Here is a 17,289-nt window from a genome sequence, read left to right as displayed (position 1 = left end):
TAAAGTTAACAAGTTTGGGTTCAAAATGTGAAAACACCTGGCCAAACAGAAGATCCAACCAGTTTTTGAAACCTTCATTCCTCGGGGGAAGGAGACAATAGCAGTTGTCCCCTACAAATAAATTCCTCTTCCTGGCGCTACTCACTCACCTATTCAGCCAGCTGAGGGGGAGACGGGAGAAAGTGAAGAGGATGAAGACAATTAGTGAGGATCTAGGAGGAAAAAAACCCAGCTGTCCTTTCATTATTCTGTGTTGGATAGCTCCCAAAGGAACACTGATTAATATGGAGAGGTCCATGTGTTTCAGTTTTCTGGATAGAAGTACAATCCTTTAGCCTTATCTGAACCTGCGTTTATACTAACACCAAAAGCATAATGGTGCAACCCTGTAAAGTATTAATGGGTAAGCAAAACAAAGAAACAAACACTTGTGGCCCAAATCAAGTTTCAGATTAAAGCCAATTAGCTTATTATGATTACTGGTATTTAAAAATTGATCCTAATCTCTGGGTGCTTAACAAACTGTTACTATAAAATAATATGCACACAATTAAATGAACAAATTATTTAATAAATTGCCCAGAACTCATAAAACACCCATCAACATTTTTAAACTAAGGGCTGGGGAAAAGCCAACAGGTGCAGAGGAGCATGTACTTCAGACATCCCTTAAGGGAGGATCTATAAATGGAGATTCCTTATGTCCTAATAAGGAGGAGAGAGAGGATGGAAGATGATAAAATACAGGTAGGATCTGATAAGAAACAGTCAAAAGAAAAAAAGTCCCATTCAATTACATCATGTAATGGCAGACATCTAAAAAGTGACAAGCTTTTAAAGTGCTTACATATCAGTGCCAGAAATCTAAATAATAAGATGGGTGAACTAAAGTGCCTCGTATTAAATGATATTGATATAATAGTCATCACAGAAACTTGGTGGAATGAGAATAATCAATGGGACACGTAATACCAGGGTACAAAATATATCAGAAGGACAGAACAGGTTATGCTTGTGGGAGAGTGGCACTATATGTGAAAGAAAGCGTAGAATCAAATTCTACAACAGGAAAGTTTGGGTACCACTGACCTAGAGGATAACAGGATTAAGAGAAATAGCCAACACAACTTGTCAAGAACAAATCATGCCAAACCAACCTAATATCCTTCTTTGTTACTGTCGCTTCCCCAGGGAGGAGGGGCTAAGGGGCAGGCTGTAAATAAGATATATCTTTATTTAGTAAAGCTTTTGACACAGTCTCACATGACTTTCTTATAAGCAAACTAGGGAAATGTGATCTAAATCAAATTACTATATGGTAGGTGCATAACTGGTTGAAAGACCATACTCAAAAAGCAGTTATCAATGGTTCACTGTCAAACCAAAGATGTATCTAGTGGGGTCCTGCAGGGATCCAGTACTATTCAGTATTTTCATTAACAGCTTGGATGATGAGTGAAGAGTATGCTTATAAAATCTGCAAAATGACACCAAGTTAGGAGGGGTCACAAGCACTTTGCAGGACAGGATTAGAATTCAAAACAACCTTAACATATTGTGGAATTGGTCTAAAATTAACAAGATGAAATTCAGTCAAGACACATGCAAGGTACAACATTCAGAAATGAAAAAATCAAATGCACAAATACAAAATGGGGAATTACTGGCTAGGCAGTAATACTGCTGAACAAAATATGGGGGTTATAGTGGATCACAAATTATATGAGTCAACATCATGCAGTTGCAAAAAAGGTTAATATCATTCTGGAGTGTATTAACCAGGGTGTAGGATGTAACACACAGGAAATAACTGTCCCACTCTGTGTAGTACAGGTAAGGCTTCAGCTGGAGTACCGTGTCCCATTCTGGGTGCCACACTTTTGGAAAGATGCAGACAAACTGGAAAGTCCAGAGGAGAGAAATAAAAATGATAAAAGTTTAGAACATCTGAGCAATGAGGAAAGTTTTTTAAAAATTGGGCAGGTTCAGTCTTGATAAAAGAAGACAGAGGGGGCACCTGATTAGTCTTCAAATATGTTAAAGGATATAGTAAAAAGAATGAGGATCAATTGTTCTCCTTGTCCACAGAACATAGGACAAGAAGTAATGGCTTAATCCACAGCAAGAGAGAAAGTTTTTCCCGATATCTAATTTAAATCTAACTATAAGGACAGTTATGCACTGGAATAGACTTGCAAGAGAGACTGTGGAATCCCTGTTACTGGAGGGTTTTAAGAATAGGTTTGACAAACAACTGTCAGGGATGGCCTAGGTTTACTTGGTCCTGCCTCAGCGCACAGTCTGGATTAGATGACCTCTCATTACAGGACCAGCCCTACGTTTTTATGATGCTATGATTTTTGTTACTTACTTTATAAACTTCAAATATAGGTAAGTATGATGACCAAAGGCACAAGCATCAATAATCAGAAATACTATTTGCTGAACACATTAAACTGCAATAATTCAACTAGGTTAACATTTTCAAAACTAGAAACCTAAAGCTAGGATCCTCAAAATCACGTTTTTGGTATCTGCCTAATTTTCCGAAGTACTAAGCACTCAATAGCTCCCACTGATGACTTTATAAATGCTTTAAATACAGATACAGGAAGAAAATCTTGGCCCCATTCAATAAGTAATTTAATTATCAATCAGATTATCAGTTGTTCTGAGCAACTATCTGATTGGCTGCTAATCATCTTTGGGAGATGAATCCCCAGTGACTGCTCTGGTATGACAGTCTCACCATCTCATTTACAAACTCATTGAAATTACCCCAATTACTGTACTTTATTTTTGTAACTCAAGTGCATTAACTTATCAAAATATAGGTTTCTTGGTATTTTAACTATCAGAGACTGCAGGAGATGCACTGACTAGTCATACTCTTTTGAAAGGCCTTCCCATCCCTGCTTAGCCAAGGCATGTTAATGACTTAGTAAAGTTTGTTTTGTCTCTTGCTGTTTCTTTCGGGCACATATTGATAAAACACATATATTAAACTACAGAGCACACATACACCATGCTCTCAGGTCACCTCTGTGTGGGGGCCCCAAGATACTTGGACACTACTACCTATGACTTACCAATATGATGCATCAACAACACATAGCAGAAAATAAATGGTGTCAGACTAAAGTGACTCATCTAAAACATGTAGCTTTATTCTCTACATCACCACCATCATAAACAGTCTTTTGCTCACATCGTGCTTACATTTAATATTAAGATGAAATATGCAAGGAAGGGGAGGATATTTATTTACTTAGTGCTCAGAAAAAGGTGCTATATCAACAATCCTAAAGCCCAAAGACCTACTTATCCACAGAACAAGTATGATATGGACATAGGTAGCACAAGTTTCCCTACACTGCTTTCTTAAGGTACCATATGGGGAATCTAAAGTTAATTCTACCTTCTGGGTATTAGATATGATTTCTTCCCAGATTCAGCTTTGCATTAAGAAAAGCAGCACAGTTATAATTATTACAAAGCCCACTCATCAGTATCACTGGCATCTATCCCCCAGCACTAGCTACTCCGTCTAAGACCAGGCCACTTCTAACAACAAAATATATGTACACAATGACCTTGGGCAGTTTGAATGGTGGATATTAAAACACGAGTTTGTTCTTACAGTTTAACTGAATTTCTCCATTGCTTAACAAATCTAAAACAAATGCTTCTTATGCACAACTGACAATATCCAATAGCCATTTGACCTACCTAAGTGCACTTCACATAAAATAAAAAACCCTTGGCTCTTTTTAGATTTCCACGCTTATCATAGCTTAATATACCTAGTCAGATGGTTAAAATGTTGCCAAAGGCATCCATTAAGTTTGCTCCAACCTACAAGTTTTTGCTTCAATGGAAGCAGATTATAATGTCAGATATACTATAATTTCACTTTTTCTTTTCCCACAAGAAACTGTAGTAACAACACACCCCCATGGACTGAAGAGAGACACATCCACTGTAAATTCAGGCTCCTCTTTGTATTTCTCCAAGAAGATATTGTGAATTTGTCGTTCACACTGGCATACACATTTTATTACAGATTACAGCCTCAGAGAGAGCATTAAATACACACAGATAAACCCACAGCAATGACTTTCTGCGCACACTGCAGATTGATGCTTCACTGAATCAAATACAAGCAAGACACAAAAGCTGAAAATCTCCTTGTGGGTCACACAGTGCCAGCATCAGACATGGATGGCTTTCACCTCTCTCTCTGAGGGAGAAATGACTTCATCTGTACATTACACTCCAATAAGAAGCCAACTGCCTTGTGTTACTATGCATATAATTGCAAGATATAGCTAAAGCATAAGCAAAACAATGAAGTATGTTAGTAAAACGACTACCCCATCCACTTCATCCACATCACTACATCCAGACAGAATGCCACTGGAATCAAATATTCTTCATTCAAGCATCACAAAAAGAAGCACAAAATAAATGAGTTCTCCCCTCTCTCCAAATTCCTGTTTCAAAGACTAGGTTTCCCATTGGTTCTTAATGCATCATTTAACAAAACTCAAGCGTGTAATATTCTGAGCAGCCACTAATTATAAAAATCCCAAGCAGCAACACAGGGGCAGACAACATCTGAAATCTCCTGAGCTGTCATGTGTCATTATGAGTCTCACTTAACACAAGCCCTAAATGCAAAGTTATTATTTATATCGTCTTTGAGGACTTTTTACTGTTATTCTGAAGTCCAAAGACAGAGGACACAAGCACACTGTAAGTCCCCCTGGTACCAGGTATGCAAGTATGGGAGGAGGGAAGGGGAAGCTGGGCTTTTTTCATTCTCCCCAACTCCCAAAGCAAGAGGTTCCCAGGGAAAATACAGTGTCCATAATTTTTAATACCTTATTATGAACAGGCTCTGTAGTTATGTGGCATTTATAACAAACTGAGATGATCCTTGTCCCCATACACACATAGTGCCCCTCAACAGCTAACTCCCCAATACAAAGACAGTTAATGCTTAATTGTCTCTGTTTCATCACAGAAAGCAAGGTGGTGCCAACTGGGGGTGGGATGAGGGATATTCCACTTTCTAATGAGATTCCCCTACTCTATCCTCGCTGCCTCCCATGCCCTCTCCCCACATCCCAGGCTCTCCCCCCGCCCCGCACACCCCCCGGCTCTCTCCCCCACAGCCCCCATGCCCTCTCCCACATCCCAGGCTCTCCCCCCTACACCCTCTCCCCCCACCCCGCACAGCCCCCGGCTCTCTCCCCCACAGCCCCCATGCCATCTCCCCACATCCCAGGCTCTCCCCCCCAACACCCCCATGCCCCCACCCCACACACCCCCCGGCTCTCTCCCCCACAGCCCCCATGCCATCTCCCCACATCCCCAGGCTCTCCCCCCCAACACCCCCATGCCCCCACCCCGCACACCCCCCGGCTCTGTCCCCCACAGCCCCCATGCCCTCGCCCCACATTCCAGGCTCTCCCCCCTACACCCTCTCCCCCCGCCCCGCACACCCCCCGGCTCTCTCCCCCACAGCCCCCATGCCCTCTCCCCACATCCCAGGCTCTTCCCCCCAACACCCCCATGCCCCCGCCCGCCCCGGCTCATCTCCCCCCCCGCTCTCCTCACCCCCCCCCCCCCGCGCTGTGCTGCAGCGTCAGACCCTCCCCCTCAGCAGCATCAGCTCCATCTTGGCCTCCAGCCGCCCAGCGGCCCTGGGTGCGCACGAGGCTCCGAGGCACCACAGACCCGGGCGGGGGAGGCGAACGGACCGACCCCCCCTCCCTTACCTTACCTGCGCTCTCCGCAGCGCGGCGGCGGCGGGCGGGCAGCACCAGGGAGGGGGTGTCGCCGGGCGAGGGCAGCGGAGGCGGCTCTTGACTCTCCCGGGGAGTGCGGGGCGGCGGCTCCTCCTCACAGAGCGGCCCGGGCTCCGGCGGCGTCTCCTCAGCAGCCCCAGCCGCCGCCAAGCGACACAAGCGAGCCGGACCCGGAGCGAAGGGGGAGGGGAGGAGCCGGGCTTAGGGAGGCTGCGTACGCGCTCTCGGCGTTCCGCGGGGACGAGCACGGCGCCCTCCCTGGCCCGGCCGCGAGCGCGCAACGTTCCCGCGGCGCGGGGTGGTTGGTTCGTGGGCGGGGGCGCGCGCAGGAGGGCGTCCCCGCGCCTCCAGGCCCGGGCACGCGCGCTGTCCTCCCGCGCTCCGGGAAAGGGGCGGTGTGTCGCTGCAGGGAAGCACACCTGGGCAGGGACCCGCTGGGCTGCGCGTCGGGCGTGGCCTGGCCATAGGGGAGCGGGGAGGGGGGCTGGAAAGTGTCACGACAGGGCCGCATCTCGACCGAAACGGGACAATAAATCCCAGGGGGCGGCTGTCCCGCCGCCGGGGATCGCAGATGCTGCAGGCTCTGCTGGGGCGGAGTGGGGGCACCTGGGCAGGCTGCTCTGTCTGCAGGGCAGATTTGCACGGGTGGCTGCTGGGGCGTTTGCACAAGGGTGTGTTGCTGTTGGGGGAGCCGGCTGCGGCACCAGCGAGCGGGATTCGCCACTTGTAGTCTTCTAATCCCCCTCATCAAGGGTGTATGTCACTAAGGAAAAGCACCCCCGGAGCCAGTAAAAATCATTTCGGCTCTGGCCCTTCCCACTCTGCACAGTGCTCTTGGGAGCAATCCTGGGAAGTAAGGGCTGGAGCAGCCCCTCTGAGCGCTGCACCAGAAGCTAAAGGCCAGCGTGAAACAGCATTGTGCAATGAGGCAAATCAGTGTGTTGCTGCGCCCCGCAAAAGTGCTACCTATTGGGCTTTAAAATTAGGAAGGCTGCAATGGGACCCTTAAAAAATCACATTCCCTGACCGGGAATCGAACCCGGGCCGCGGCGGTGAGAGCGCCGAATCCTAACCACTAGACCACCAGGGAGCTCTGAGTACTATCCCTCAGACAGCCTTAACTTCCTATCATTCTTTCACTTTCATTTTCATAATGCACCATGTGAGAGAGAGAGAGAGAGAGAGGGAGCCGCTCCCGAGAGTAAGTGGGTGAGGTCATGTCTTTTATTGGTGCAGCTTCTGTCGGTGACAGAGACAAGCTTTGGAGCAGGCCCCGAAGAAAGGCTCTGTGTAAGCCCCAAAGCCTCTCTCTTCCACCAACAGAATTTGGGCAAATAAAAGCTATTACCTCACCTACCTCCTCTCTCTAATAGCCTAACTGCAGTGCAACATAGCAAACTGAATGCTCAGCCTACATTTAATGTGCTATATCAATGTGTTGGTGTCACTAGGCATAAATCTAGGTAACTCAGGAGGGCGGTAAACCACAAGTGTCAATGAAGCCCTCCTGCTGTAGGCCTCAATGAAGAGTAGGTTAGCTAAATGTCTATTAGGGATGGTCTAGACAGTATTTGGTCCTGCCATGAGGGCAGGGGACTGGACTCGATGACCTCTCGAGGTCCCTTCCAGTCCTAGAGTCTATGAGTCTATAACCTAGTGTAACCTAATATTTTAAGAGCTGTAAAATGTAGTGTTAGCAGTTAGTTTTTGGTTGTAACAGCCAGTTCTCTGCTGTAATACATTAAAGCTAGGCTAAAGCACGCTCAAGGCCGTTTTAAGATACTGTATACATGTCTCAGCAGCGGAGAAGGGGAGGAAGGGGGAAGACAAAAGATTGAATGAGAAAAGATACTGCAGCTGGATGGGAAAGGAGGGAGGAGTGAGAAATCAGCTAGTCAGCAAGAAAGTTTTGTAGTAAACAACTGGGATATAAAAGGAAGAAACTACTTGTTTTAGGTGTGCAGGATCTGAGATTGTTATTTCTCCCTTGCACCTTATTTGAGCTCAAATAAATTTGGTTGTTTGCTTCTCCACCCTGGTGTGTTTATTGGCGCTTAAGCACTCTGGGCAACGAACCACTGTTGCTTGCCTCTGGCACTGCTGTGTCTGCAACAAATGCATTATTTTTAAATAAGTAAAATGTATAATAGAAACAACAAGGAGTCTGGTGGCACCTTAAAGACTGATAGATTTAGTTAGGCATAAGCTTTGCTGGGTAAAAGAGCTCACTTCTTCAGATCCATGCATCCACAAAAGCTTATGCCCAACTAAATCTGTCAGTCTTTAAGATGCCACCGGACTCCTTGTTGTTTTTGTGGATACAGATTAACACAGCTACCTCCTGATACTTGAAATGTATGATACACTGCTCCAAAGAGCAGCACCTTCCTTTCAACCATTTTCAGATCCTCCAACCAGACGTGCATGTTAAAAATGCCCAGCCAGCACGTTACTGGTAGTAGTCATTTGTTCTATTTCTCCGCAGTTCCATGCCTGACATTTCTCAGCAATGAAAAAGTCACCAATGCCATCATCCCCAACCAAAGAGAAGGTGAGGGGGATGGCAGGAGCCTTTCCTCTCATGCCACCCCAGAAACAAGTGGGGCTGAGCTGGAGTTAGGAGCAGCTGTGGTGCTGGGAGAGCCGGGCACAGAAGAGTCAGTACCTGGCAGAAAGAGGGTAGGATCTGCTGAGAGGCAGAGCCTGGGGCATCACCCTGAGTGGGCAGGCCAGGGTGAGATTGGTGGGGCAGCAGTTGTTTGGGGCTGTCTCTCTTGTTCCCCATTCTGCCCTGTCCTTTTTCAGCCTCTGCCCTCCATATTCCTACTGCTTCAGAGGAAGATGTAAGAACTCTGCAGTAGCAGATGTGGGATAATCAGATCCCCACATTGATCTCATCTTAATCTCTATTAGAGATCAGTTTAAGCCCTGAACCACAAAGATTAATATCCCTTCCAAAATTTTTGTTAGCATAATTTATAGGAACTTTAGATATTCTTGTTATCCATATAAATGTCCAGTCCCATTCTGAGTCTTGCTAAGCTCTTGGTCTCAACTTTAACAAACTTTAACTGTTAGGAACTAATATTTCATGCTTTCTCTCTGTCTCAGCAGGCATTTCATATTTTTAAATTTGAGCAAAAGTGATTCAGTTTTGAGAAATGAGATCAGTGAGATAGATCATCATCAGCATTCCCAATTCAAGGATGATCTCTACCACAGATTTACATACAGGTCCTGAGATGACTCAGGAGTCTGATCCTGGAACCACAGATCTTCCCACCATAGATACAGATACTTCCTGATGAGTCAGCAGCCTGCTGGGATAAATTCTTTCTTTTTCCTTCCTTCTTTCTCCCTTTTTAGCTTTAAGGGCAAGATGCTTCTCCTCAAAGTGGGACATTGCCTGATGGAGGATGTGGTGCCAGTGACATATATACATATCACTTTCAAGCCACCTCCCAAAATCACACCAACTGGTTCCATTTAAGTCTGCTTTAATGGCTTAGCATTCACCATACACCAATGTCATATGGAGTTCAGATGGAGAACACATTAGAGGAGCAGGTAAAAGGGAGATTATTTTTTCCTGGAATATGCTTCATTTATGATTTTATATCGACACCCTTCCCATTCAGTTCCAGTTTGCCCTTTATTACTCCTTAAGAGATCAATTAATACAAGTGCAAAGGTGCAAAACACTACAGTTAGGAAGGAAAAATCAAATGCGCACACACCAAATGGGGAATAATTGGCTAGGCAGTCGTACTGCTGAAAAGGAGATAGGGGCTGTAGTGGAGCACAAATTGAATATGAGCCCAACGCTATGATGTAGTTGCTAAAAAGGCTAATATCCTTCTGGCATGTGTTAAAGGAGGACTGTATGTAAGACATGGCAGGCACCTCCACTCTACTAGGCATTGTTAAGCCTCTGCTGGAGTCCTATGTCCAGTTCTGGATGCCATACTTTAGGAAAGATGTGGACAACTGGATAGAGTCCAGAGGAGAACAACAAAAAATATAAAAGGTTTAGAAAACCTAGGAGGAGAGTTTAAATAACTGGGCATGTTTAGTCTTGAGAAAAGAAGACTGAAGGGGGACCCGATAACAGTCTTTAAATACGGTAAGGCCTGCTAGAAAGAGAACGGGGATCAATTGTTCTCCATGCCTGCTGAAGGTAGGACAAGAAGTAATGGGCTTCATCTGCAGCAAGGGAGATTTAGTTAGATATAGTGGAAAACTTTCTAACTATAAGGATAGTTATGCTCTGGAATAGACTTCCAGGGAGCTCACAGCATCCCGGTCACCAGTGATTTAAGAACAGGTTGAACAAACAATTGTCAGGAATGGTCTAGCTTCACAAGCACCAACTCTGTGGGTGCTCCAGGGCTGAAGCACCCACGGGGAAAAATTAGTGGGTGCTCTGCACCCACCAGCAGCCAAGCTCCCCTCGACCGCGTGCACCACGTCCCCGCTCCTCCGCCTACCTCCCAGCACTTCCTGCCCAGCCGCTGCCAAACACACTGTTAGCATACTCCAGGAGGGAGGGTGACGAGCGGGAACATGGCATGCTCAGGGGAGGAGGCGAAGAGGCAAGGCCAGGGAGGGGATTTGGGGAAGGAGTTGGAATAGGGACAGGAAGGGGGCCGAAACTTTGGAGTAGGGGCAGGCCGGGGGAGGCCTCATGAAAGGGGTGGAGTGGGGGCGAGGCCAGAGGCAGAAGGGAGTCGAGCATCCACAGAAAAGAAGGGAAGTCGGTACCTATGTCTAGGTTTACTTGGTCCTGCCTCAGCACATGGGTCTGGACAAGATGACCTCTTGAGGTCCCTTCAAATTATATATATATATCTTTGATTCTCTGATATCTAGGCCTGCTGACATCTCCACATTATATGCATTAGCACAACTTCTGGCCTTTCATAGTTCTAACTGGCTTTTTTTCCATTTGACTACTCTGACCCACCTTTTTAAGAAATATATTATAATGCATTTACTAACAGAATAAACAGGCTGAATCCTGTTATACCGCAGTAGTGTCATTCTTTCAATATATCAGTGGGAATATGCCCATTATCCTGGTATGCATGAAGAACCACCAAGCAGAACTGAGCTACTCTGTCACCTTATAGTGCTCTAAATAAGTGAAGAGACACCTATACACACTCATTAGTATTCCTTGAAGTGATCACATGCTGGGACAGATACATGGTCCATCCTGTCTCCAACCGTGGCCTGCTCCTGAATGGAAGATACTTCATTATTATTCAATAATATTTCTGTTCCTATAGGATTCAGAGACTCCAACAGAATGAGGTCCCCAGTGCATTAGGGGAAACAAACCCTGTACAAACAAAGATGTGATCCTGCTCCAAATTGCTTACACTCCAGAAGTTTTAATTTCGGCCTCGCTCCCATTCTTGATCAATTTGAAGCATGAAGATGGATGGCCTCTGTAATTTTGTTCTCCCTAGTCTAAAATAGAGTTGCTATTATTTATATCAAATTATTTTTTCAAAACAATATTTGCATTAACATTAGCATGGAGTAGTAAATTTCACACTTAATTGCAAGTTGTGTATGTAAAAAGTAGTTCCTTTTAGCTGCTTGGAATTTGTTGCTTTTTAATTTCAGCAGCTGGAATCAGACAAACAGGAGGAGCAAAAGGTCTGGCTGCCTTTGTAACTGTCACTATTTTATACACAACAGTCATATCCCCTTGTCCTCTTCTAGCCAGACTAGTAAGGGGGGTTAGTTATTAATGTCCTACCCTTTAATAGACATGGCTCAGTGATGTCTCCAAATCATTTTTTGTGTCTCTCTCTGGTCCTTCAAATCTGAACACCATGTTGAGGGTAAGAACCTAGATAAATTTTTATCATCTCCACTGACTGCAGAAGACTTGACACTTGGAAGTTAAAAGAAAAGAAAAATCAGATTTCTTGATCTGCCTTTTGCTTTTTTGGGACCGTTGCAATACATGGTGGAGTTTGCTTATAAATTACTAATGTCCTTGTGTTTTAATTATTAAAAACATTCTCAGAATGGGATGATTTATTGAAAACTGAAGTTACAAACCAGCCCATTGGAAATCCAGCCATACCCTGCTTTGATTGTTCGCTTTCCCATTTCCCATCTCTGCAGCCCTTGGTGGATGAGTGTAGTAACTCCTGGTTCTAGGACTCTGCATTTCAACACTGTGAATTTTCATTTCATACTGGCCCAGGAAAGAAACCAAGCTTTGCTCTCCTGAGTTATTTCTCTATGAAAGCTCAGTTCAGACACTGCAACTTTTTGTTTGTTTATTCGTTCGTTTTATGAAGTACCTACTTCTCCTGGTTGAGATGAATCTTTGATACATCTTTGTTATGTGAGTTGCTGATCTTCGCAGGGGCAGGGAGCTAAAATATTTTCCATCCAACTACTGTAATCTTGTCTGCTTTTCTGGCTGCATCGATGGAGGCCCAAGATCACAACTCCTGGCCTGGGGCACACAGTAAATAGATACCATTGCAGTAATGCCCCAATGGCAGGTGCGTCAGAAATACTGCACATTAGATTGAGTCCCAGAGTTTTGCACCATGAACATTTTCCTTACAACTGCGAAGTGATGCAATGAAAAAAAATACAGCAACTGCTGTGAAAATGGCGCCTTCTCCGCAGTAGAAGGGGGTCCAAGATGCAGGCTCACTGCTGTCAACAGCAGTGTGGGAGGAAATATCAGCTGAAACTAAAAGACATCAAATCTGGTAATATTAGCCCCCAACTCTGACAAGCTTTGCTGGGAATACATATCCACCCCAGCTAAAATGCAGACCATTAAATAGAAGCACAAAAAACAATAATCATGTTTAAAAAAACCAAAGGAATGGGAATGAGGAGATTCTCCCCCCCCCTCCACCCCTGTGAGAGAGTGAGGGCTTGTCTACATCAGAAAGTTGCAGCGCTGGTGAGGGAGTTACAGCGCTGCAACTTTGAGAGTGTCCACATCTGCAGGGCACCACCAGCGCTGCAACTCCCTGTTTGCAGCGCTGGCCGTACTCCCGTTTTGTCTCGGGTGTAGAGGATCCAGCGCTGGTGATCCAGCGCTGGTAATCCAATGTAGACACTTACCAGCGCTTTTCTTGACCTCCGTGGAAGGAGGAAGCCTCTGGTAATCAAGCTGGTCTCCTTCCCCGGTTTGCTCTCTCGTTCCCGGAACCCCGAGCAAGCAGGTCTCCTTCCCTGTGGTTTGCTGGGTGGCTCCGGGAACGCGAGAGCAAACCGCGGCGAAGCTGGTCTCCTTTCCCGGTTTGCTCTCTCGTTCCCCGAACCCCCGAGCAAGCAGGTCTCCTTCCCTGCGGTTTGCTGGGTGGCTCCGGGAACGCGAGAGCAAACCGCGGCGAAGCTGGTCTCCTTTCCCGGTTTGCTCTCTCGTTCCCGGAACCCCGAGCAAGCAGGTCTCCTTCCCTGCGGTTTGCTGGGTGGCTCCGGGAACGCGAGAGCAAACCGCGGCGAAGCTGGTCTCCTTTCCCGGTTTGCTCTCTCGTTCCCGGAACCCCGAGCAAGCAGGTCTCCTTCCCTGCGGTTTGCTGGGTGGCTCCGGGAACGCGAGAGCAAACCGCGGCGAAGCTGGTCTCCTTTCCCGGTTTGCTCTCGCGTTCCCGGAACCCCCCTTGAAGCCGCCCAACAGCGCTGCCGTGTGGCCACATCTAACACCACTTGCAGCACTGGTGGCTGTAAGTGTGGCCACTCTGCAGCGCTGGCCCTATACAGCTGTACTAATACAGCTGTAACAACCAGCGCTGCAAAATTTTAGATGTAGACATGGCCTCAGAGAAGTGATGCTGCTCTGCAATAATTTATGAATATGGTATGGTGACCTGGTTATTGGGATGTTTACTGTGTGAATATATTGATTTAGATTAATGAAGGAGTTGTTGGGGGAGGTGGGGAAAGGGAACAATGGCTCAAAATAAACCACTCCTCAGAAAACACCAGCAATGCTCCTCCGCCATGTACATTGGCCAAACTGAACAGTCTCTACGCAAAAGAATAAACGGACACAAATCTGACATCAGGAATCATAACATTAAAAAAACAGTAGGAGAACACTTCAACCTCTCATCACTCAGTAACAGACTTAAAAGGTGGCAATTTTGCAACAGAAAAGCTTCAAAAACAGACTCCAAGGAGCAACTGCTGAACTGGAATTAATTCACAAACTAGATACACCTCTACCCCGATAGAACACGACCCGACATAACATGAATTCGGTTATAACACGATAAAGAAGCGCTCTGGGGGGCGGGTCCGCGCACTCCAGCGTATCAAAGCAAGTTCAATATAACGCGGTTTCATCTATAACACGGTCAGATTTTTGGCTCCCGAGGACAGTGTTATATCGGCGTAGAGGTGTACCATTAACCTGGGCTTGAAGAGAGACTGGAAGTGGCTGGGTCATTACACAAATTGAATCTACTTCCCCATGTTAAGTATCCTCACACCACGTTGTCAACTGTCTGGAATGGGCCATCTTGATTATCACTACAAAGTTTTTTTTCTCCTACTGGTAATAGCTCATCATAATTAATTAGCTTCTTACAGTTGGTATGGCAACTTCCACCTTTTCATATTGTCTGTTCGTGTATACATCTTCTTACTATATGTTCCATTCTATGCATCTGATGAAGTGGGCTGTTGCCCACAAAAGTTTATGCTCAAATAAATGTTAACCTCTAAGGTGCCACAAGTACTCCTGTTCTTAATGTCTGAACTATTAGCTTTGAAGATTCTACCGCCTAGTTCCAGCCAATTTACAGAACCGGTTTGGGTGACTGGAGCCAATGCCTAGGAAGTCACAAGAACAAAGGAACTCTGGCTAGATTAAAAGAGGGAGAGCAGAAAGTTGTTCAGTCAGATCAGACTGACAGACAGGTCCTTGGGGGGGAAGGGCATCTTGGTTGTCATCAGTGGGGGACATGCCACAAGGGAAGATGGACGTGTGTAGTTTGTGTTCTAAAATTCTCTCTCTAAATGCTTTGTTCCTACCGTTAAAACAGTATTTTGGCTTTAAGACGACTCTTTTGTCGCTGAATACCACTGGTCACAGACTGACAAGAAAGAACTACAGGTACCACACCCAGTCAGACCTACTAGGAAAGCAAAGTTAGTACACAGGGTGTGGTAGCCAAGGGCTTGGTCTAAAAGTAGGAGATATGCAGATTTCCACCACAGGGCATTTAGACTTGAGGCCTGCCAGCTGACTGGGGGAGCGCACACAGACCAGAAAGGGGGAAAAGATGCAGCTAGCACTGTAGTGGTAACAAAGCGAACAGAATGCTGGGAATCATTAAGAAAGGGATAGATAATAGAATAGAAAATATGTTGCCTCTGCAGAAATCCATGGTACACCCACATCTTGAATACTGCGTGCAGATGTGGTCACCCCATCTCAAAAAAGATACATTGGAACTGGAAAAGGGATTCAGAAAAGGGAAACAAAAATGATTAGGGGTATGGAACGGCTTCTGTATGAGGAGAGATTAATAAGACTGGAACTCTTCATCTTAGAAAAGAGATGGCTAAGGGGAGATATGATTGAGGTGTATAAAATCATGACTGGTATAGAGAAAGTAGATAAGGAAGTGTTGTTTACTACTTCTCATAACACAAGTACTAGGGGTCACCAAACAAAATTAATAGGAGCAAGTTTAAAACAAATAAAAGGAAGTATTTCTTCACAAACACAGTCAACCTGTGGAACTCCTTGCCAGAGGACATTGTGACGGCCAAGACCAAAACAGGTTAAAAAAAGGAACTAGTTAAATTCATGGAGGATAGGTCCATCAATGGCTATTAGCCAGGATGGGCAGGGCTGGTGTCCCTAGCCTCTGTTTGCCAGAAGCTGGGAATGGGCGACAGGGGATGGATCACTTGGTGAGTCCCTGATTCTATTTTCTGAAGCACCTAGCACTGGCCACTGTCAGACAGGATACTGGGCTAGACTGACCTTTGGTCTGACCAGTAGGGCCATTCTAATATTCTATGTAGGTTACACATGTGGCTTTGTGTAGTGTATGTTTTAAAAGGTAATTAGGTGCATAACTCACATTAAAATAAATGGGAGGCAGGTACCTAAATACCTTTAAAGATGTGGCCCGCAGTCCCATTTCCTCTTCTGCAAAACGAGGACAATTTCCTAATGACACAGGTGTAATCAGAGTTTATGAGTGTTTGTAAAGCACTTTAAGATCTTTTGATGGAGGTATTGTACAAACACAAATCTCTTCTCCCATCAGTGCTAGCACCTACAGCAGCTGCTCCTTAGGAGCTGTACTCTCTGCTTGGAATCTGCTTCCTGCCCTCACTCTGACAGTCCAGTCTTGCCATAAAATGTCTTCAACTATAATCCTTGAGTGAACAGCTGTGGAAAAGCAAACATCCTTCCGTTATTGCTCAGCCTGCAAGGAGATGTGCCCGGGACTGATAAGTTCTTTGCCTGACCTTGTATGAGAAAGATATATTGATAGTTTATGGCTAGGTGGGGACATTGAGAACTGGAGAAAACAGGCCAAATCCTGTTCACTGCAGTGTCCAAAATACAAGGAAGTACATGATTATTTCTTCAAATTACCACCAATTAAAAGATGAGCAGTGGGAAAAGCTCTACTTGACCCTGGGAGAAAGGAGATGGCACTGCATTATGTACCAACCAATCACCAGATCAAATACAAGCAGTAGTGCCAAACAGACAGATGGGATCAAACCTCAAATCCTGTGTGTTAACTCTATCCTGGGCAGGTCAAAACCACATCTGACAACACAGGGGGCTGACGTTCTTACTCTTTCACCTTGTGTGTAGCTGGTCAAGCCACAGTTTAATTAAATTGAAAAATGAGTTGATGCTCTGGGTCTCCCCTCCATCCACCTTTTCTACACCACCAAAGAAATCAGCATCTGCAGACTGAAGTGCTTTCAACAATATTATGCTCATGACCCTTGCTCACAATTCATGTGGATGGCATCAGGGGCTGCATGACTGGATCATGATAGGATGTGGCTTCATGTTTGGAAGTCAGGCAGCAAAAATGAATAAAAACAAACAGTTTTTGTGGTCAGCAAATGAAAGTCTCCAGTTCAGCCACCTGGCTGCTCTCTGAAAGGAGAAAATATTTCCCTATGAGGTCACAGAGCTCCACTGTCTTTCCCTGAAACACATCTACTCCATATTCATCCTTCTCCAAAGGTCGTGCAGCCTTTGGAGCACTTCAAGACTAAATCACAGTCAGAATTTCTCCTTTCCTTGCACTGCTTAAGTCACACATGACTGTCAACATAGTTTCCAAGAAGCTGTTTTCCAGGATTATCATGCTAAAAATTTACGCCAGTGTTTCAGCTGCTGGTTTTCCATATTCCATGTTTCTCTGGCTTGAAGAACTTTCAGCAATGCTGCTGCTGCTGCCAAAGCTCAAATATGGGACAGAAGCCGAAACTAAGG

At 45.5% G+C, this 17,289-nt stretch overlaps 2 protein-coding genes and 1 non-coding gene across 6 annotated transcripts in view; all 3 read right to left on the bottom strand.

The window, feature by feature from the left end:
- The window catches only part of DNAJC5 (DnaJ heat shock protein family (Hsp40) member C5), a 53,244-nt gene extending 47,375 nt beyond the window's left edge, over nt 1-5,869 (bottom strand). The window contains exon 1 of one of the 4 annotated variants that reach the window (XM_030533126.1): nt 5,789-5,869. The gene's annotated coding sequence lies outside the window, so the exon portion shown is untranslated. The remainder of the gene's footprint in view (nt 1-5,788) is intronic. The other 3 variants (XM_030533124.1, XM_030533125.1, XM_030533123.1) reach the window with 3 other exon arrangements.
- The window catches only part of LOC115635193 (tripartite motif-containing protein 55-like), a 72,841-nt gene extending 64,602 nt beyond the window's left edge, over nt 1-8,239 (bottom strand). Inside the window, exons 1-2 of the mRNA XM_030533554.1 lie at nt 8,152-8,239; nt 5,789-6,270 (exon numbers count right to left, since the gene is read on the bottom strand). Of these exons, the coding sequence (XP_030389414.1) occupies nt 5,789-6,270; nt 8,152-8,239 (570 nt within the window). The remainder of the gene's footprint in view (nt 1-5,788; nt 6,271-8,151) is intronic.
- On the bottom strand, nt 6,832-6,903 carry TRNAE-CUC. The gene has a single exon. It is a non-coding gene; the product is annotated as a tRNA-Glu (tRNA).
- Nucleotides 8,240-17,289: the final 9,050 nt, after the last annotated feature.

The sequence above is a fragment of the Gopherus evgoodei genome, chromosome 14 (genome assembly GCF_007399415.2).
Source record: "Gopherus evgoodei ecotype Sinaloan lineage chromosome 14, rGopEvg1_v1.p, whole genome shotgun sequence".
Lineage (NCBI taxonomy): Eukaryota > Metazoa > Chordata > Testudines > Testudinidae > Gopherus > Gopherus evgoodei.
This window is presented reverse-complemented; position numbering and strand designations above follow the sequence as displayed.